This window comes from Marmota marmota, unplaced genomic scaffold (assembly GCF_001458135.2).
Source record: "Marmota marmota marmota unplaced genomic scaffold, marMar, whole genome shotgun sequence".
Classification (NCBI taxonomy): Eukaryota; Metazoa; Chordata; class Mammalia; order Rodentia; family Sciuridae; genus Marmota; species Marmota marmota.
In genome coordinates, this window is record NW_026000142.1 from 27,717,420 (window position 1) to 27,736,081 (window position 18,662).

The 18,662-nt window shown below is 33.6% G+C and overlaps 1 protein-coding gene across 1 annotated transcript in view; it reads left to right on the plus strand.

The window, feature by feature from the left end:
- The window catches only part of Rsbn1l (round spermatid basic protein 1 like), a 74,455-nt gene that overhangs the window by 39,474 nt on the left and 16,319 nt on the right, over window positions 1–18,662 (plus strand). Inside the window, exons 3-5 of the mRNA XM_015488392.2 lie at window positions 1,497–2,137; window positions 12,535–12,672; window positions 14,384–14,526. Of these exons, the coding sequence (XP_015343878.1) occupies window positions 1,497–2,137; window positions 12,535–12,672; window positions 14,384–14,526 (922 nt within the window). The remainder of the gene's footprint in view (window positions 1–1,496; window positions 2,138–12,534; window positions 12,673–14,383; window positions 14,527–18,662) is intronic.

An 18,662-nucleotide genomic window follows, 5' to 3' on the forward strand; every position in this document is an offset into this window, starting at 1 on the left:
TCTGTCAAATCACACAAAGATCAGGAAGATGATATGAGAAAATGCTGGATTTGCTCTTTGGAAATTTTGGAAAAGCAAGTTTGGGTAGACTAAAGTAGAACCAGAAATAAGCAGAAGTTAAGCAATAAGAATGCTAAGGTAATAAAGGAAAGACACTGGACATAGATGGTTCTTTATGAGAAGTTTGGTGGTCAAAAGAAGGGAGAAATTTACTAAGCAAGGTTTTTTGGATTTGGTAGGAGAGAGTTACTTATGAAAATAGAACGTCTCACTGAAAACAGGAAGAAATAAGAGATGTGAAGGTGGAAAAATTTATGTGAAGAGGCAAGTGGGGAGAATTTTATGCATGGCAGCTTATTTGTAAAAACAAAGTTAATAGGGCTGAGGATATATCTCAGTTGGTAGAGTGCTTGCCTCACATGCATAAGGCCCTGGGTTCAATTCCCAGCACCACACACACAAAAAAACAAAACAAAGTTAATAGATGGAAATAATGTCATTTCCCAACTGTTAGCTTAATGTATTTTTCCCCATGTTGGGAAACAATATTTTCTTGTAAGGTTGTTTTATTTTATTTTTTTTTTTTGTTTTTCTTCTTCTTATACAGAAATGGATATACTGTGATAATGTTAAATGCTTTTTATGTATACTTAGATTCTGTAACTGTGTGAATTACTTTTTTGTCCCTTGAATTTCTGAGCCCAGAGTCCACTTGCTTTTGTTTATAGAAACTCCTTTCTATGCAGCTTGTAAGGTACCACTCTTTCTCATTCACCTTTTTATTTATCTCTTTACTAGCACATGAATGGCCCTTGAGCTTAGGATATGAGAGATCATTTTGTCATCTCCTTTGTGGCACTTTGTTGGATCTTCACTTGGAACTTTGTAAAATTTGGTAGATTTAAAATAACCCATTTTAGACAAAGAGTGGTTTACTAAAGAGTAAACAAAAAGTTAAGGAATTGCTGTTATACTTATGCTGTTATTTTCCACTTTGTTGATTTATAAATTTCCTTGGCATCTGGATACAATTTTTAAGAGTGGAGATAAAGTAAAATTAGTAATGTATATAACAGGAAATATCTGGATGGTATTATTAATTTTAGCATTGTTTAACTTTTCATTTTTGAGTTTTGTCCTTAAGATTTGAAGATTATACTTTCTGAAACATTTATTCACTTCATTATTGCAGTAAACACTGATTGAGCATCTGCTGTGTTTCCAAAGGATGTCCCACATCATTAGTTGTAATTTGGTCCTAACCCTTCCTCTGTATAGTGTATGTATGGGTTATGTGTGTGTATGTAGAGAAAGAGAGAATGAGAGAAATCAACTAAATTTCGATTGTCAACACTGTTTAAAATAAGTCCTAAATAGAAAACTAATTCTGAGTAAATTTTCAGATGTAAACTTCTTATTTATTACAAAACAGTTTCTAAAGCATGTTTCTTTAAATAAGTAAAATATGGAGTTTCAAAAATATTTTTTCCCTACAGGTGGGAAGGAGAAACAAAAAACAAATGTAGAAGACTTACAAATTAAAAAGGTAAAGAAGAAAAAGAAAAAGAAACACAAAGAGAATGAAAAACGGAAGCGTCCAAAAATGTATAGCAAATCTATTCAGACTATTTGCTCAGGATTGCTATCTGATGTTGAAGATCAAGAAGCCAAAGGCATCTTAAATGATAACTTAAAGGATTACATTGGAAAGAATTTGGATACCAAGAATTATGACTCCAAAATTCCAGAGAACAGTGAGTTTCCGTTTGTCTCATTAAAAGAGCCACGAGTTCAGAATATCCTCAAAAGATTGGACACTTTGGAGTTCAAACAGCTCATTCATATTGAGCACCAGCCTAATGGAGGTGCATCAGTTATCCATGCTTACAGCAATGAACTCTCCCACCTGTCTCCTATGGAGATGGAAAGGTTTGCAGAAGAGTTTGTGGGTCTAGTGTTCAGTGAAAATGAAAACTCTGCCGCTTTTTATGTAATGGGTATTGTTCATGGGGCAGCTACTTATTTACCTGACTTTTTAGACTACTTTTCATTTAATTTTCCCAATTCACCAGTGAAAATGGAGATATTGGGAAAGAAAGATATAGAGACAACAACTATGTCCAATTTTCATGCTCAGGTAAGAGGTTTTAGTTTTATTTCTTTTTAATAATTTTTAATTTTTTGGGGGGGGGCAAACTTCTGTTCTTTGTTCCTAATTTTGCTGTAGGTTTGAAATAAAAAGATAAAAATATAATGAAAACTTGAGAGTATTAAGAATATTTTCTTGATGTGAAACATTTTAAATTTCAGATTCTACACATGTGTTTTAAAGATAACTAATGAAATAATTCTATTGTCCTCTTTTTTTTCTTGCAAGAATTTATCTTGGACTTAGTGAAATGAATTTAATGATGTATTTTCCTAGTCCTTAAAATAGTTTTCCTACCTAAAATTGTCTTTTTCTTTATAATATCTTTCAACTGCTTAGTACTGGATCTATTAGTGGGTGCTAAATAAATGTTGGCTATTAAATATATTGTGAACAAAGGAACCACTACTTATTGTAATTATGTGAGAAAATTGTGCATGTATTGAACTAATTTCCATTTCCTGCCCTTCTCTATAGTGTATAACATTATTCTAGAAAGCAGAGACAATTGAGTTTATTGGTTCTTGAAAGTGAATGTGGGCCCATCTAAAAGCCATTGCCATTGTCACCCATCCTCAGATTAGGCTTGTTTATGCTAGGAGATTGGCCAATTCTTACATTTATTGGTACTGCAGTCCATGGTATTCAAAAACAGTAATTGTGGACAACATTCTAGTTTAGAAGAAGGAAAAAATGTAAAGAAAATCTCAGGGGTCTTACTCAGTATTTAGTACTCTCTCTCTCTACTCACAGATAAGCTAACAGAGAGAGAAATTACTTCATTCTTTTTCCATTTGTCAGCAGTGCCAGCAGAACAAAATTTCACTCATGGCTCTTTTCCTTATTTTCAGTATATTCTTTTTGTTGATTGATGTTCAAGATGTAGTCTCCACTTTAAATGATACTTTGGATGTTCAGTCACACCCACACATATCAGGATCCCTACTCCTAATGTATGCTTGGTGTATATTCTATAGTTACCAAGTAGCCTGGAAAATATAGCAGTATTTAAAGTTTTAATGTGTGTATGGGGAAATTATTTGTTAGTGTAACATATTTGAGAACTGGAATTTAAGTATTTTTAAATATTAGGCAGGTCATTTTGTAGAATTCCAGAATGTTTAGTAGCTTGTATGAAATTTCACCTGGGTTGGGTGGCAGAATCAGGCCTAGCTTATAGTAATACTTTCTGCCATTTATTAAATCCTGACTGTGCCAATGACTGTTCTAGGCATTCTATATGTAATAACTCATTTAATGTTTATTATAGTTTTAGCAATGAAGAAACAAATAAAATAATTAATTGACAGATAATCTAGCGCTAAGTGACTTTGAGCCAGTTGTTTCTTCTCAAAGAATGTGTGAGTGGAGTTGTTAGGAAGGTTGTGGAGGCTAGGGTTGTAGCTCAGTGGTAGAACCTTGCCTAGCATGTATGAGATACTGGGTTCAAATCTCAGCACCACATATAAATAAATAAAATAAAGGTCCATTGACAACTATAAAAAAATTTAAAAAATTTTTTAAAAAGAAGGTTGTGAATCTGATCTTTATTCTTATTTAATGTTAGTCTGAAAAATACATTTAGTAGCATTAGAGAAATTCATGATAATGGTAATGAGGATATTTGAAATTAATTAGCACTTTAAAAATGAATTAAAGTACCTCTAATAATGTTACAATATATATTTTGTGTCTTCTCATTTTAATTTTTTAACATATAAGTAGTGAAGCTTGGAATGTTATAAATAACAGTTGAATTTTCAAGATAGTTTTTCGTGTGGTTAAGTTAGAATCAGACCCACAGAGAATCACTACCACCAACAAGACTGCTGTTTGTAATGTTAGAAGTTAGGTACTGCAATCATTCACAATGATGTGAATGACATCTCCAAGATTGTGCAGCGAAGGCCCTGGCTACTAATGGCTTGTGGAACCCAAACCAAGTTCATGCTAAGTGTGTATTGTCATAAGCCTACTTTTCAGTTTTCTGTTTTTTTTTTTTTTGTTTTGTTTTTATTTGTTGTTGTTGTTTTAATTAAAATCAGGCAACCAAAATGGTTTGCCCTAAATTCTGTGGTAACAAAAAGCTGATAAATTATTCATATCTATGATCTTTATAGCAATAATATTTATCTCTATATTACTTTAGTTGTTTTCACAAATACTCACTTTTGTTCTTAAATACATGGTTTTTTATTTTTATTTTTTTTGGTATGGGGGAATTGAACCCAGGAGTGCTTTACACCTGAGCTGCATCCCCAGCCCTTCTGTTTTTGTGTTTTTTGTTTTTTTTTTGAGGGTGGGTGGACAGGGAAATATGAGGGATTGAATCCAGGGCGTTTAATCACTGAGCCACATCCCCATCCCTTTTTGGAGACATGGTCTTTCTGAGTTGTTTAGGGCCCTGATAAGTTGCTGAGACTGGCTTTGAACTCATGATTCTCTTCTCAGATCTTGTTTTTTATTTTAATTTTTGTTTTTTAATTTTGAGACCGAATTTCACAGAGTTGTTGGGGCTGGCCTCAAACTTAGAATTGTCCCGCTTCAGCCACCTGAGTTGCTAGGATTACAGGTGTGCACCACTATACCTGGCTTTCCTTGAATTCATGTTAATGTGAGATACTTATATAAAATATAAATGTACACACACTCACATACAACCCTAACAAAGGATCAAGATATTCCTGTTTTTAGTCCTTGGTTTTGGAATTCTTTTTACTTGTGTAATCCTATTTTCCATCTTAATCTGTAATCTTGAAGGTTGCCTGAAAATATTTCTTAGCTGGGTTATGGATATTTTTATCTCATTATCTAGGTTAAATGAGGTTCTTCTGGGCTCATTCACATGGTGTTGGGTATCACAGAGTGTGATTCCCAGTGTACAATCTTTCTCTTGAGTTGGATTTATTCAAAGGAAGTCATGGCAGCCAGATTTGTAGAAATTAGTAGGGAAATACACTCCATTTTTTTTTTCTTCTTATTCTCCTCTCCATTCCTTCCTTCCTTCTTTTCTTTCTCTCCTTTTTTTATTCCTTTTCTTTTTTCTTTCTGTACTGAGGTTTGAACTCATGACCTTGCTTTGGACTTGAAATCTATTTTAGTTGTAGTTGGACCCAATACCTTTATTTTGTTTATTTGTGTTTATGTGGTGCTGAGAATCGAACCCAGGGCCTCTCACATGCTAGGCGAGCACTCAACCGCTGAGCCACAATCCCAGTCCCTATGCTTTACTTTTTTTTTTTTTGGCCTTTGCTTATTTGTTTATTTATTTTTTACATTTGAATCAGATGGGGTATAATTCTTACGCTTTACTTCTTGATGATGAGTGACATAGTCAATTTCACAGGTATAAGCATTGGGAAAGATTTGTGGTTATTTATAATTTATTATACGTATGTCCTAGTTTTTCTTCCATCTCTATTTCATTCGGATATTCATTCAGACATTTATTGTGTTCCTGTGTCCTAGATGATAAGGAGTATTTTTAAAAGTTTATTAGAACAGGAGTTTTTTGTCAAGAAATAAATGAGATTTCTGTTCTTTCACTCTACCCTGAAGTAACACTTACTATATAAGAACTGTGAAAATATGAAAACTGTAGCTAGTTTCTTCCATCCTTCCCCCAATTCAGTGCCCTAAATCTTATTTTTATTTTATCTAGGTTCCCAGGTAACTAATGTCAGAACGTTAACTATTTTAATAATGGCTGTTACTAAATCTGATCTGATCGGTTAGACCTGTTTGTGTGCAGAACTGCTGAGAAGAAAGTAACATTTATTGAATTTACATTGGGGCCATTCACAGCGTTAGGCCAGTAAAACAGTTTGTGCCATCTTTGAAACATTGCCTGCCTTGTTAGAAAATTTTCATTTTGACCAGTTGTGCCTGCTGTATCCTCCTCAACTACTTAGGAACTGGTCTACAGAATGTTATCATGGTAGCACCAGATGTTATAACTGAGAAAGCTTTTTTCTTCTATTATTGTATTAATTTAAAAAGGTAGATAACAATAATTTTATTCTTATTTTTTCCATATTTTATTGGTGCATTATAATTATATGTATGATATAATAGTGTAATTTGGTCCAATATCATTCCCAAGTATTTTCACTAATAATTTAATTTGTATTTCAGTTGAAGTTTTTTTGGATATTTTTGAAATGACATTGATTAAATGTCATCACTTATTTGTAGTTTGATTTGAAAATATGTGCCAGATGTTGTGGAGAAATGGCTCCCTCTTCTGGCACACTCTTTTATGTCTGATGTTTAGATTGTCACATAAAGAACTTAATGAGCAGGTCTCCTTTTTTAAAATAAGGGACTCCTCTTACTCCCCTACCCCCATAAAAACCAACCAACCAAACACAGCAGAGTTGAACCACCTTCTACCTTACCTTGATTTTTGAATTGAATAATTATCCAATTTTTGAGTTTTCTTCAAATTGATGCTGATAAATGTTAAAAATGTGTCTGTCATTTGTATTTTTTATGGATCATTATCCTGAGGAACTTCTTTTTAATCTTAGAATATTGATAGGTACACTATAACAACTGTAAGACACAGGTTTTGAAGTCAAAATAGTTTGTATAATACTAGACCAAGTAAGTTATATTTATTTGCTATGAGACTTATCAGAGATCTTAATAGTCATTGTGTATGTTGACCTACTGTGGCAAACCTCTGGAGTGAAAAGGATTTTCCAAACTTATTTTGTTACAGAATTCCCTTTTGGGGGAATACATTTTTGAGAAATAGCAAATTGTTTAACAAAATTCATTCTTAGTGTTTTTAAAAAAATTCCTTCCTATTAACTGTAGTTACTTCTTTATTGCTGCAATCTTTACAGGTTAATAAAACACTATTAAGTCTTGTAGATTTAGTTTTGGTGAAGTTATTTCCTGGTAGAAAGGCTGCCTTTTTCTTTTAATTTTTTTTCTTTTTAGTTGTAGATGGACACAATATCTTTATTTTGTTTATTTATTTTTCTGTGGTGTTGAAGATTGTTTTATTAGAGTATAATACTTGAAGATCTAACGTGTGAGGCAAGCACTGTACCACTGAGCCTAAATCCCAGCCCCAAGGCTGCTTTATTCTTTTTGTAGCAAGCAGATCTCCGAATAATACACACACACACACACACACACACACACACATCTATTGGCAGTATTAGGGTTAAACCCAGGGCTTTGCAAAATGCTAGGCAAGTACCCTACTTTTTAGTCATAGCCCCAATCCTTTTGAAATTTTATTTTGAGATAGGGGTCTTGCTAAGTTGCCCGGGCTGGCCTTGAATTTGCAATCCTGCCTCAGCCTCCTGAGTAGCTTGAATTGCAGGCGTGTGCCACCATGCCCAGGTAAAGATTGCTTTTTAATTTAAAGATAACTTTATGTGAGGAATGGTGAATAGAATTTTAGTTTAAATGTAATTTAATTCATTTTTTGTTAACTAAGTTCATGAGATTTTGTTATTGATACTTACTGGCAATGGATACAAGAAGCCTCCTACTTGCTTTTTCTATCTTTTGTAACATTTGTAGAGAATATAGAAAAGAAAAGTGAAAATGCAGCTGTGATGGTAGCAGTTTTTATTTTTGGGTGGTGTGGGATAGACTATAGGAAGATTTAGATTAAAAATGTTATATCTTTCTGGGTTTGTTGGCACAAATCCCAGCAGTTCAGAAGGCTGAGGCTGGAGGATTTTAAATTCAAGGCCAGCCTTAGCAATTTAGTGAGGCCTTATCTCAAAATAAAACATAAAAAAAGAGCTGGGGATGTGGCTGGTGGTTAAGTACCCTGGGTTCAATCCCTGGTAGCCCCTACAAAAATGTTACATCTTTTCTAAAAGGCACTGTTTAAATATAAGCTTTTGCAAAAATATATCAAATGTATCATGCCTGTCTTCTGTTTCTTTTTGAGAGATGTATACTTAAATTAATAAGAGGATCCATATGTATAGTTTTTATAATCTGGTGTGTTTCTTTTTTAATATAATTTTTAAATTTAGAATTTTTGCACTAGTAGTTGAACTCAGGAATGTTCTACCTCTGAGCTATACTTCCAGCCCTTTTAAAAATGTTTATTTTGAGACATGGTCTTTGCTAAATTGCCCAGGCTGACCTCAAACTATAATCTTCTGCCTCAGCCTCAAATTTAGTTTAAAATTTAAATATATTTGTACGTATCTAGTTGGTTTATTAGAGTATAATACTTGGAGAATAAATGTCTTGAAAGAAAATTATTATTTGTTTTAAACATGATAGCTAAGAATGCAGTTTTTTTCCTTGGAATTCCCTAAGAAGATTTTACCTTGGGTTTCAATCGTGGGTAACAAGGATCTACTTTACAGTTTTAACACATTTGGTTAAGATGGAGAGAGACCTACCATTAAGTGTGCACGTGAACTTTGTATATAAATATGTATGTATTTGCCATGAGTTAGGAAAAAATTAACCCCCAAAATTCTATTAGGATATTTCTGAATATAATTCTCATAAAATCTGTATTATTTTATTTTTAAAATTCAGGCTTTCCCCAAAATCCTTTGGAATATTTATGAATTTGAAGAAGACCATATTTTAAAAGCCTCAAAAATTAGTTTCTTGGGCTGGGGATGTGGCTCAAGTGGTAGCGCACTCGCCTGGCATGTGTGCGGCCCAGGTTCGATCCTCAGCACCATATACAAACAAAGATGTTGTGTCTGCCGAAAACTAAAAAAAAATAAATATTAAAATTCTCTCTCTCTCTTAAAAAAAAAAAAAAATTAGTTTCTTTTTAAGTGGTCCCAAACCGAACATAGGATAGGGGGAAAATAAGTTCTACTTTATTCAGTCTGTTAAAGTTTTTAATGTTTAGGTCTATACTAATTTAGATATGTATTTTATTGTTTTTTTTTGGGTGGTGGGGATTGAACCCAGGACCTTGTGCATGTGAGGCAAGCACTCTGCCAGCTGAGCTATATCCCCAGCCCCTCATTGTATTTTTTTGAGAGAGAGAGAGAGAGAGAATTTTAATATTAATTTTTTAGTTTTTGGAGGACACAATATCTTTGTTTGTATGTGGTGCTGAGGATCAAACCCGGGCCGCACGCATGTCAGGCAAGCGCGCTACCACTTGAGCCACATCCACAGCCCCCCTCATTGTATTTTTAAAGATATTTTTTAAAATTGTTGATGGACCTTTATTTTACTCATTTATTTATATGTGGTGCTGAGGATCGAACCTAGTGCCTCATGCATGCTAGGCAAGTGCTCTACCATTGAGCCACAACCCCAGCACTCATTGTATTTTTTTAAGGAACATTTGTAAATTTGAGAGGATATTAATGTAAGTGTATAATTTGAATGAAATGAGATGGCTAGGTCCATTATGTACCTTTGATCAATGAAACAATCATTCTTTTTATTTTTTGTGGTACTAGGGATTGAACCTAGGGGCACTCTACTGCTGAGCCACATTCTTAGCTCTTTTTTTATTTTTTATTTTGAGACAGGATCTTGTCAAATGATAAGGCTGGCCTCAAACTTGGGACCCCCTTCTGCCCTGTCTCCTGAGTAATGAAACAACTCTTCTAACTTCAAATAGGAACATCTGATTAAATAAGTTAATAAAAGCACTTGAGTTATGACAGAACATATCATTTATATATATTTAAATTTATTTATTTTAATTTGTTTTACATGACAGCAGAATGCATTTCAACTCATAGTACATATATAGAGCACAATTTTTCACGTCTCTGGTTGTTCACAAAGTAGAGTCACACCACTTGTGACTTCATACATGTACTTAGGGTTATGATGTCCATTTCATTCCACCTGCATTTATATTGTTATCACCCAAGGTGTTTTACCAATTTTTTTCTGTTACTCAGTGATACATATTCTTGTATTTAAAACACAGAAATTTTACTTTTAATAGGGCTGACTATTAAATTTGTTGATAAGTAGTTTTGATTTTCTGATTATTAATTTTGCTTTTCCTCTATTTTTCTATGGTTTCATAATGGCATTTTTTTTGGTAGAATAGAAATAGTTATCTTAATTGCATGACAATACCTAGGGTAGAATGCAACTGTGTCAGTTATTTGAGAAATGAATTATTTCATGTATAACCTCATTATACATACTAGATACATTGACTGTTCTGATTTCAGACTTGTTTCTTTAGAGGATTATCTTTGACCCCTAAATTTCTTCTAACATTCACATCAGAAAGCATTCTTTGTTGTTCAATACATGTTGTTTGCATGTATTGAATTGCTATATATACTCCCTTGGAAGAGAGGACCAGTTGATAACAGTCCATTTGGTTTTACTTTAAAGGTGTGTTTAAAGCTGTTTTTTTAGAGAGCTTGTAAATTGAATTGTGTTTAGCATTTTAGAAGAATTCACTCACTAAAAATTCTCAAGGCTACTCACTCCCACCCATGATAAAGTGCTCACATAATTTAATTGATCATTGTTGATACTGTGATGAGTATCAAGAGCTACTTGAGTGACAATGGTTTATTTGATTCTGGCTTTCTTTGAATTAGTGACTTAGATGAGATATTTGATTTAAATAAGATAAGGAAGTTGATAAACAGTTTATTTATGTGAAGTAGAACTATTACCTTCTTAAGTTGCCTTTTAAAAGTCAAGTGTTATATTTCAAAACCTTGGAAATTTTGTGTTTTATAATATAAGTTGTTTGATTTCATTTTTGTTTTCTTTTCCCTTCCCTCCTCGCCTCTCTCCTCCTTATTAGTAAACTTTTTTTTTTTTAATTTTTTATTGTTGGTTGTTCAAAACATTACAAATTTCTTGACATATCATATTCCACACTTTGATTCAAGTGGGTTATTAGTAAACTTTTTAAGACATTAATGTAATTATTATTGTACTGCTTTGTCAATTGTGATAAAAATAAAATACTCTAATATCATTGTCAAAATTTTCTATTAAAATTAATTTTTTATTGCCACGTTTCTGGAGATAGGAATGTTGGGGCATTGTTACTGTAATAGCTGTGATTGTGAGGATTTTTCAGTGTGTCCATAATGTGACAAAGGTAGATCATCCAGTTTGCTGGGGATACAAGACTTTGACTTTTAAAATAGGCTTAATCCTTGGTAAACTGGGACATGTTGATCTCTTAAATTTAGTGGCCACAAAGATTAATTTGGAGAAGAAGATAATTAGGGTTTCACATCAAATTTGTTTTTGAGCTGGGCACAGTGGTGCATGCCTATAATTCAGGTGTCTCAAGAGGCTGAAGCAGAAGGATCTCAAGTTTGAGGCTAGCCTCAGCTTCTTAGTAAGGCCCTTAAGCAACTTAGGGAGACCCTGCTTCAAAATAAATAAAAAGGCTAGGGATGTGGCTCTGGTAAAGACTCCTGGGTTTAATCGCCCATATTCCACCCCTGCCCTCAAATGTTTGTTTTTTGAAAAAAAGTTTCACTTAAAACACAGAAATTTTACTCTTATAAGGGCTGAAATATTAAATTTGTTAATAAGTATTGGTTTTCTAATTATTAATTTTACTCTTATTTACTAGTGTTAATATATGAAAACACATGGGTTTGTCAGGATTCAAATATGCTTGTGAAAATTCACATATCAGTGAATCTGGAGGTTTAGGCTGCCTTATTTTGCCTGTTTGAATGACAGCAGTTTGCTAGCACCGTGACAGGTGGCTTTATATAATTATTACATTTTTCTTCAGTAGGAGTAGGGTTAGGGTTAGGGTTAGGGTAAATCTGAGGTAAAACTTTCCAGTTAAGTAAACTAAATCTCAGGGAACTTAAATAATTATTTGTCTGAAGGTAACATAGCTGGTAGGTGGCAAAGGTAGGTTTGGGGCTTGAGATTCTTGATTTTCAATTTCTAGCAGTTTTTCATTGGAATTAACATTATGCAAACTGGCTGCAAAGTAGTATGTTGTGATCTAGATAAGAAGATCATCCCTTGCGACTTTTTAGACATAGAAACCATTAGTAATGGTTTTTGTAACTTTTTCAGATGGTAACTTAAAATCTGATAACATATGAGCAATAAATTTAGAAAAATGCAGGTATATCAACTTTTGAATATAATTTCAGTGCTATTGTAGATTGAATAATGAACTCTTATGTCCTAAAGAGATGTTATAGTCAGTTCTCTAGAATTATTTTGTTTATCTGAACTGTTGCCATAAGCTATGTATAATAATAGTTGGAGAACAAAATAGCTAGGTTTAATGTAGGGTTTACATTAAATAAACTATTTGTTTTAGTTAATAATGCTTTTTGTTTTGCTTTTCTTGCTTCATATATTCTTAACATTGAGACAGTATAATTTATTATTACACATTGATAGCAAGCATTATCTTATGTGTAACTTGTTATTAAATTCATATTCTTCAGGTAAAAAGAACATATTCTCATGGTACTTACAGAGCTGGTCCAATGCGACAAATAAGCTTGGTGGGAGCAGTTGATGAAGAAGTGGGAGATTACTTCCCTGAATTTCTTGACATGTTGGAAGACTCACCATTTTTAAAAGTAAGGGAAAATAATCTAATCAATTTAAATTGTGGTGGTTAATTTTGTACTACAGGTGATACAAATTAATGGCTATTTCAGGCTTATATAAATTTGGTTTTATTTAAATTGGAGGGAAGGAAAGGAAGAAATGAAAAATAGTGATCTTGTATAGTGTATATATGTAACTTCTCAGGTCCTAATTGTAATGGCAAAGCTGAGTGTTGAACCAGAAAATAACTTTATCTGTTACAATCACTTTAGAAAATTAGTTTCCATCTGTTTATTACCACTTTATAGAATATGTACCAAGAATTTAAGAAGTATAGTGTTATGGTTTAGATATTTGGTGTCCCCCAAAAGTTCATGTATAAAACAATGCAAGAAAGTTTAGAGGTGAAATGATTTGGTTATGAGAGTTTTAATTTAATTAGTGCTTTAATCCCCTGATAGGGATTAACTGGGTGGTAACTGTAGGCAAGTGGGTTGTGGCTGGAAGACATGGGTCCCTAAGGGCATGCCTTTGGGGTATACATTTTGTTCTTGTTGAGCAGAGCTCTCTCTCTGCTTCTTGGTAGCCATGTTCCAGCCACTTTCCTGTGTCACCTCTAACTCCTTCATGTGCTGCCTCAGCTATGTCTCCAAAGAATAGTTGACTGACTGTGCACTGAGACTTCTGAAACTGTTAGCACCCCTGAATAAGCTTTTCCTCCTCTAATTGTTCTTGTCAGGTCTTTTGGTCATAGCAGTGAAAAAGCTGACTAAAACATGCAGGAAGGATGATTACTAAATTAAAATGTCTAGGATAAAGGAATGACAGTGTTTTAGTATATTACCATACACAGCTTATGGAAACAGTTCAGATAAACAAAATAATTCTAGAGAACTGACTACAACATCTCCTTAGGACATAAGAGTTCATTATTCAATCTATAATAGCACTGAAATTATATTCAAAAGTTGGTATACCTGCGTTTTTCTAAATTTATATATCTATATCTATCTATCTGTCTATCTATACAGAGAGATAGATAGATATTGAGATTGACCCTCATTTTGGACAAAATATAAATCCCAAGGGCATGCCCCCAGTTACCAATCTCCTCCAGTCACACCCTATCTGCTTACAGTTACCATCCAGTTAATCCCTATCAGAGCATTAATGCACTGATTTAGTTAAAGCTGTCAGAACCCAGTCATTTCACCTCTAAACTTTCTAAGGTCATTGTCTCACACATGAGCTTTTGGGGGACACCTTACATCTAAACCATAGTAGGAAGTTTGACATTGTGAAAAAATGACCAGGGAAATTGTATACCTTTGTTTTAGCCTTGACTAGACCTACCTGGGTTGAGCAAACCACATAAACTTTTAGGGCTTTGGTCTCTTCATCTATAAAAGCAGATATTTAGTCTGTGTGGTGACTAATGGGCACTTGCTCATTTTTCCAACTTAAAATCATATGACCCATATGTTTATCGAAAGAATAATAACAAATTATGAATATACTGAATCATACCCCTGGCATGGTAGGGGGAGAGAGCCATCCAAGCATAAATATTCTTTTGGTATGTTTGAAATTGAACTTTTGAAGTTAAATTATGAATATATAGGGATATGTATTTCAGATGTTTAAATTGTATATGAATGTGTTTTTGTGAAGGGAGAACTATTTTTTAAATGCATATTTGAAGATACATTTTAAAAATAATTTCTGTATAATTGTCTTTAGTGTACACTGCCATGGGGGACATTATCTAGTCTAAAATTAGAGAGTCGAAAAGACAGTGATGATGGTCCCATTATGTGGGTACGTCCAGGAGAACAAATGATCCCTGTGGCTGATATGCCAAAGTCACCTTTCAAAAGGAAAAGGTATGTTGGATACAAATTTTTATTTCTGAAAAATGTGTGTTCATACATTGATGTGTATGAGTATTAGTAGAAAATTGGAAGAAGAAGGAAGGGAAAATTTATAGAGCATATTTGGAATGAAAATTAAAAGATAGTTATACATGCTGGTAGAGTTTGTGATATTACATCTGCCATTTATAAGACATGAGAAATATAGGTAAATGACAATAAATTATAAATAGGAATGGAAAAAATATCATATAGTGAGACATTATAAAACTATTTTAGAATGAATTTAATAAAATATTCAGAAGCTGTATTAAGAAAATGGAAACATGGAGGCTATAAAATTATACTAAAACAAATGGAAAGCCCTACTATGTTCTGCGTCAAGAATGATATTTGTTTAAATATTCGTCTGTACTCATACTCCCTATAACTAGATAAAATGTGTTTAAAGTTCATAAGGAAGAAAACTGTGAAAGATACTGGATACTGAAAATTTCTACAAAACTCAAATAGATCATTGGTGTAGGATAGAATCCAGAATAGATATGAGTACATAGGATGAGATGGATGAGGAAATACTTATTTAATGAATAATGCTGGCATAATTGGCATTCTGAAAGAAAACACAGAGCTTCTACCTCATACAAAAAGAGATTTTAAGCATCACAGGTAAAACAAATACAAGTATGAGCACAAAAATGTTAAGTTTGGAAGTGATCTTCCTAAGAAAGACTAAAAGATATAGTGATAATATTGGTTGGGAGAGAAAAGACAACAACAGAGTTCAAAACTATAATAGATCGGACTAAAACATGCCTGATGTGGCAGGGCAGGCACAAATAATCCCAGTTACTTAGGAAGCTGAGGCTGGAGGATCTTAACCAGTCTAAGCAGCATAGTGACATCCTATCTTGAGAAAGAAAAATAAAATTCCCAAATCAACAAGAAAAATATAAAACCACCCAGTAGAAATATAAACTTTACCTTAGGCAGGTAAGTTTATTTTTAACAAGCTACAAGATATTTTTGCCCTTTGAGCTGATAAATTTATCAACATAGCAATAATAATGTAGCAATAATCAAGCGTTGTGAAGAAAGTCTTTTATATATATTGTTGGTAGAAGAGTGAGTTGCTTTGAAAGTCTGGAAGTAGCTCATACACTTTGTATCTAACCATGATCTGCTCCCCTACTTTTGGGGATGTACCCCAATAAATAAAAGCATTAAAGATTAAGATGTAAGAATGCTAATAGTAGTCTTGTTTGTAATAAGAAAATAATTTAATGCCTGAATGTCCACCAACCAGGGGAATGGTTGAATACATTTCTACATTCTTATTAAAGAATATGATAAAACAGTTAAAATAGGATTTTTATTTCTTTTGATCTGGAAGGTTATTCATGACACTTGAAAAGAGCAAAATATAAGATAATGTATCTTGTATGATTCTTATGATTTTTATGAAAAACAAAAATAACTATGAAATAAAACCCCATGAATAAATGTATATTTATGTGAGCACAGGAAAAGGTTTGGAATAGAGTACACTATGTTAACATTTGGGATTGGAAGTGGTCATCCTAAAGGAGATAATCTCTTTTTCTTTAGATACCTAAAATAGTTTTATTGGTTACAGTGATTATTAATTAAAACAAAAAAACAGAGAAGAGCAAAGTCATTAGTAGTAGGTTGCCTGATGGCAAGGACCATGTTGGGCTTATTACTAATGTGTTTCTAGCATATGTGTTTAGACACAGTGTTGTGCTTAATAACTTTGGGTTGAATTAAATTTTACAAGTTAATTTCTAAGTTGGTAGCAAATGATAAAATTGATGTGCTTCTCAAGTGTTCTTAATTTTGTTTTAGAATTTAGCAATCATTGAATCTGAAAGTCTTTTCCCAGAATAATGCAGATATATACAAAGTTTAGATTTGTAATAACACCAGCTCCCTGAGGAATTTCCATTCACTTAAGGGTTTACAGCCCATGGTATGTGTGATGACTAATAACAGCATTGTGCCAAGTGCTATATGTGCCTTAATTCATTAATGAGACCAAGCTTGTGAGGTTGAAAGCCTCTTAGTTTTCCACAGGAAGCAACATTACCAATTTTTTGAGGGGGAGGGTATTGGGGATTGAACCCCAGGGGCACTTTACCACTGAGCCACATCCTAAGCTTTTTTAAATTTTGTATTTTGAGACAAGATCTCACTAAATTGCCGAGACTGGCTTAAACTCCAAGTTGCTGGGATCAGGCTTGTACCCCTATGCCCAGCTCCTCATCCCTTCTTAAGTTTTAGTTTTGAGATAGGCTCTCACTAAGTTGCTTAGGGCCTGGCATAAATCACTGAGACTGGCCTCAAACTTATCCTCTGCCTCAGCCTTCCCATTTGCTGCTATTACAGGCATTATCTAACTTTCTGACACATGTAAGATGTTAGTCACAAAGAACAAAAGAATATGAGTATGTTTTATGTACACATATATGGGTGTATGTATGTATGAGACTGTAATGCAAGGGTACCCAAAGAGCAGTAGGTAGTAGGATAAAGGGTGGGAACTTAGAGAACTAATAAGTAACTTCCAGGAGGATAAATGATGATAAGAGGAGAAAAGCATAGGGGCAATCTAAAATTGTCTCTGGAAGCAACGTAAAAACCCGAGAGGAAGATAAATGATTACTTCTGGCCAGAGTTGTTCCTCATACTTTCCCCCATTCTACAGTAGAATTAAAGAGATTTCTGCAGTATATAAGGCTAAGTAGGTAGTGAATTTTGTGTGCTTTAAGGATTCTAGAGGATGAAAGTGGAGGAGAGGGACAGTGGGAGGTGACTGTCTTCCAAGACAGAGCTAAGGGTTTCCTTTCTGCTTCCAGTAAACCAGGCATGTTTTATGGAAGCACTTGCTGACTTTTTCTCCTTGCTAATTTTCTTATTTTTTGTCCTCTTCTCACTAGAATATAAAGTTCCATGACTGTAGGAACCCCATCTGTCATTAATGTCTCATTAATACTAGCCTCAGTGCCTAGAAGATTCCTGCCATATAGCCTGGGTCCTATAAATACTGACTTAATGTAATTTTAAGTTACCTTTTGTTCTAAAAGTATATTTTGTGATACCAAGTGATCTAAATAGGGTTTCTATCCTGTATACATGGGTACATGATCCTATTCAGATTAGACCCAAATCTCAGATAAAGATTCTAGGTACAGGAGTCTTCCCTTCCTTGGGGAATACATTCTAAGATTCCCAGAGGATGTCTGAAACCACAGATAGTACCAAGTCTTATATGTACTATGTTTCCCCTATATATTTGACTTATAAAACTTTAATTTATAAATTAAGCATAGTAAGAAATTAGTAGCAATAACTAATAAGATGACACAACAAAAACAATAAACTCAAATAAAAGGTATACGAATGTGGCCTGATGCTCTCCTTCTCTCGAAATATCTTATTGTATTTTCATCTTTCACTTAAAGGCTTCTCCTTGGCCTACCTGAATCGCTAGCATCATTACTCTTTTTTCGGGGGTGGGTGTGGGGGATTGAACCCAGTGTGCTACATTCCCAGTCCTTTATACGTATATTAATTTTTAAACAAGAGTCTTGTGAAATTACTGAGGCTGTCCTCAAACTTGCAATCTTCCTGCCTCAGCCTCCTGAGTTGATTATGGATCATTGATTTCAGATATGTCTGGTGCAGCATCACTACTCTTGTCCTTTAGGGTCATTGTTAAGATAAAATAAGAATTACTAGAATATTGAGACAACTCAATTTGGTAGTGGAGATACTGAGTGACTAATAGGCAGGTAGGTGAGTACTCTGAACAAAGGGATGATTTGCATCCTGGGCAGGACAGAATGGAATGGCATGAGATTTCATAATATGTCTCTGAATAGTAAGCAATTGAAAACTTAGGAATTGTTTTGTTTATAATTTTATTTTTTGTTGATGTGGGTTTCATTGTGGTATATTCATACATGCATATAAAATATTTTGAATGATTTCACTTTTCATTATTTCCCCTTGCCCTACCCCTTTCCTGTACTTTACTGTGTCCCTTCTATTTTTACGAGATCCCTTCTGACCAGAAAACATATATATGACCTTACCTTTCTGAGTCTGGCTTCTTTTGTTTAACATGA